Source organism: Pygoscelis adeliae, unplaced genomic scaffold, assembly GCF_000699105.1.
Source record: "Pygoscelis adeliae isolate BGI_AS28 unplaced genomic scaffold, ASM69910v1 Scaffold114, whole genome shotgun sequence".
NCBI classification, from domain to species: Eukaryota; Metazoa; Chordata; class Aves; order Sphenisciformes; family Spheniscidae; genus Pygoscelis; species Pygoscelis adeliae.
This window is the reverse complement of record NW_008824587.1, coordinates 3,552,347-3,555,685: the sequence shown is the minus strand read 5'-3', so window position 1 is coordinate 3,555,685 and position 3,339 is coordinate 3,552,347. Positions and strand designations below refer to the sequence as shown.

Sequence of the window (3,339 nt, the reverse complement as noted above, 5' to 3'; positions counted from 1 at the left end):
GCAGCTTGGGCCAGAGTCTTCTCTTGGCAGCGCTGGTGCATCATCTCTCTGCAATGAATGCCCGAGTCTGCGCTCCCGAGATTGCGTCCCAGAGCTTCGGCTCTCGCCCAGCTCTTGTCCAGGGTGAGATGGGGCTGACGGGCAATGCCGACGATGAGCTCTGAAAATCGGCTCCTGAAACACTTTGCTAAATTGGGGCCGCAGGGGGTCACCTTGGCGGGGTGAGGAGCTGGGCTGGGGGTGATTTAGGAAGCCCAGCGTGAGCAGAGACCCCGTAATGGCTGGCCAGCCCCAGCACTTCGTTACCCTCGGCGGCTGCGAGCCGTGCTGACGGCATTCGGCCTTGACAGGAAACCGCCCTCTCCAGCCTGTCTTTGAAATCCCCCTCTCCCTTTCTCCCCCCCCGGCCAGCCCCTTAAAATAATATCAGCAAATCTTAAAGTGCAGAGAACTGCGCTGCTCAAACAGCATTAGGGTCCCCCGCCGCGGGCTGCAGCCCTCCCCCTGCTCTCTCCCCATCTGCCAGTCCCGTCGGGCGGGCTCCGTGCAGGGTCCCCGGCTGTCCTTGTCCTCCTAAGCCCATCGCTACCACTACAGGGCCAGTGTCGCGACCAGCCTCCTTGCATCCCTCTGCCACCTGGAGCCTCACCACCTTGTTTCAGATGCCACCTATGAACCTTTCCTTCATGTCGGCCTCCTGCTTCTCGGTGTGTTTAAGCTGGAGTCCCACTGCTGCCTGTGTCGCCGTTCCAGCTGGTGCCCAGACCTTTTCCTCTGCCTCCCCTCCCCTCCACAGCTCTGAGAGCTCAGGAGTGGCTCAGGCAGGACCTGGTGGGCAGGAGGCCCAGGGAGGTCCTGCTGTCCGCTGTCCCCACGCAAGATGCCCTGCAGATGGGGAAGAAAAATAGCCCTCCCATAAGGAGAGAGTTTGGCCAGGATAAATATCAGCTCCCTCCCAAAGCGATGCCGAGGGCTGGCTGTGCAGAGGTGGCACGCTGCGGGAGGTGGGCGAGCAGAGCCGCCGTGACAGCTCCTCGCTTCCCAGCTCCTGCCAGGTGCCAAGCAGGCAGGAGGAGCCGCCTGCCTCCGATGTGCCGTCTCGTTTCCCGTCCCCGCCGCTGCCACACTCCCATCCATCCTCCTGAAACCTTGTCAGCTCCCAAGGAACCGTCTTTATCAGGGCCTGGGAACCAGGCAACTAGCCCCTCGCGTTCCTGCCGGGGAAGCAGGCTGTGCTCATGATGGTATATATTTCCTTGTCATTGCTGCGAGGAGCTGAAATCAGCACTCTGACTAATTAGGAGGGCTGGGGAAAAGCAGATGAGGGGATTAAAGAAAAATAAAATCGATGCTAGGAAATAGAAATGACAGTACCTGTTGGCTGGGGCAAAGGGGGTGGGATGAAGAGGAGGATGATGAAGACAAGTGCTGATGGGTTTCACTCCTGAAGCAGTTAAGGAAGAAAGGCCATTTGGTGTTGATACCTGCGACAGAAGCCCTTTTTCTTAATTGTATGGCTTTCCCCTTGGCTCACTGTCTCTTAATGCTCTTTTCTTAGTGAAATCTGCCAGTGCAGTGTGGTCCCACTGGCTGGGTCTGGGCAGGAGGGGGGTGGGGGGCTTGGGAGAGGATGAGGGACGACACCAGAAAGTGCCGTGGGGCACCTTTCCTCCCACCGACTGCTCGCTGCAGCCTCGTCTCCCCCCACAGAGCCATCCCAGGCAGGGATACGTCCTTGCTGCATGAGGCTTCTAAAGCATGGGGTGGAGGACACCCAGGCCGGTGGTTTGAGGGCCAAAAGAGTTTTAATTTTAGCTTTGCCAGTTGCTCTCTTCCTCCCCAGGCGGGTCGCTTGCCTCTGTGGTTTGGGTTTCTCCTCTGTGAGACGGTGATAATGGTACTTGCCTTCTCCATGGGCGAACTGGGAGGGTTAATTAACATTTGGGTGGTGATCTGAGGACGAGGGGGGTTGCATGCAGCTGAACTGTGGACATCTGGCTGGAACTGAACCCAAACCTTTATTTAAAGACAGCGACAATCCTTGAATGTTCTGCCTTGAGAATTGCGCTTGACTCTGCTTCTGCCTCTGACCTTTCCCTCCTCGTCTCTCCTTTTGTAGCCCTGCTCCTGGACATCATGATTGTGGCTGGTTTGCAGAAGCTGGCCAAGCGGAAGGGCCCATATGACATCAACCCTGGCTTGTTGGACTATCTGACCATGGACACCTACGCGTTTCCAGCCGGGCACGCCAGCCGAGCAGCCATGCTCTCCAAGTTCTTCCTCAACCACCTGGTCTTGGCCATCCCTCTCCGGATCCTGCTGGTCCTCTGGGCCCTCTGCGTGGGCTTTTCCCGCGTCATGATCGGGCGGCACCACATCACAGATGTCCTGTCTGGCTTTGTTTTTGGCTACTTACAGTTCAGGCTGGTGGAGTTGATATGGATGTCTTCCAACACGTGTCAGATGTTGATATCCATCTGGTGAACATGGGGGACTTGATGCCTTCCCACTGGAAACTAGCAGATACTTTAAGAGTCTCCCTCCCAGTATTTTCTACATGTTGTTTGTTGGAAGCGGTTGTAACTTCCATGAGTAGTGGCGTTTTTTAATGTTGCTTCCCCACCTCGAAAAAAAAAAATGTTTCTTGCAATGGATTGGGTTTTAGCAATCAAAGGCCGTACTTGTGTTTTGGCCATATTCTCAAACTGTGTTTGGACAGCAACCTAATTAAGCTTTACGGGTGAGAGAAATGAGCTACGTGTCTGCCTAGTTTGGGTGGTTCACACTGGCACCTTGATATGTCCTCAGGATGGGCAGCGCCTGAGAGCTTCCTGAGAACACGTTCGTTAACTTTTTTGAGGCTAAATGATTTTGGCCACAGTGCTTTTTCTTTTTGTAAGCCCAGCAGTTGTGTCTTGTACAGAGTCAGGACACTGCCGGCACTTCACAGATAATAAATAATCGTAAAAATCCTGCCCTGTTTGGTTCTTATCATGAGGGAAGGGACAAAAGCCAGTTCAGTGTAGCTTTGAGATACGTGTTCAACTTGGGGCAGGTCCTGCAATCTTGCTGACCGAGGGGATGCAAACGATCACTTAAATGGTTTGCTTTGGATGGGGTGGACCTAGATGGGTACTCGGGCTGCTGAAGGTGGCATGCTGAAGCCACCCTTTCATCTGCTGTTCAACAATCTGCTCTGTGAGGGTGTGTGTGGTGTTTTTGGTCTGGTAAAGGACAAATACAAGTTGCCCATTTTCATTCTACTAGGGAGTAATTGAATAGGCGATGTGCTGGATCATGGTGATTTTGCAAAGCAGGTCTAGATACACAGCAAAGAGT

The 3,339-nt window shown here is 54.3% G+C and overlaps 1 protein-coding gene across 1 annotated transcript in view; it reads left to right on the top strand.

Annotated features, from left to right (window-relative positions):
- The window catches only part of PPAPDC3 (phosphatidic acid phosphatase type 2 domain containing 3), a 13,608-nt gene extending 10,635 nt beyond the window's left edge, over positions 1-2,973 (top strand). Inside the window, exon 2 of the mRNA XM_009322080.1 lies at positions 2,120-2,973. Within this exon, the coding sequence (XP_009320355.1) occupies positions 2,120-2,484 (365 nt within the window). The 3' untranslated portion in view covers positions 2,485-2,973. The remainder of the gene's footprint in view (positions 1-2,119) is intronic.
- Positions 2,974-3,339: the final 366 nt, after the last annotated feature.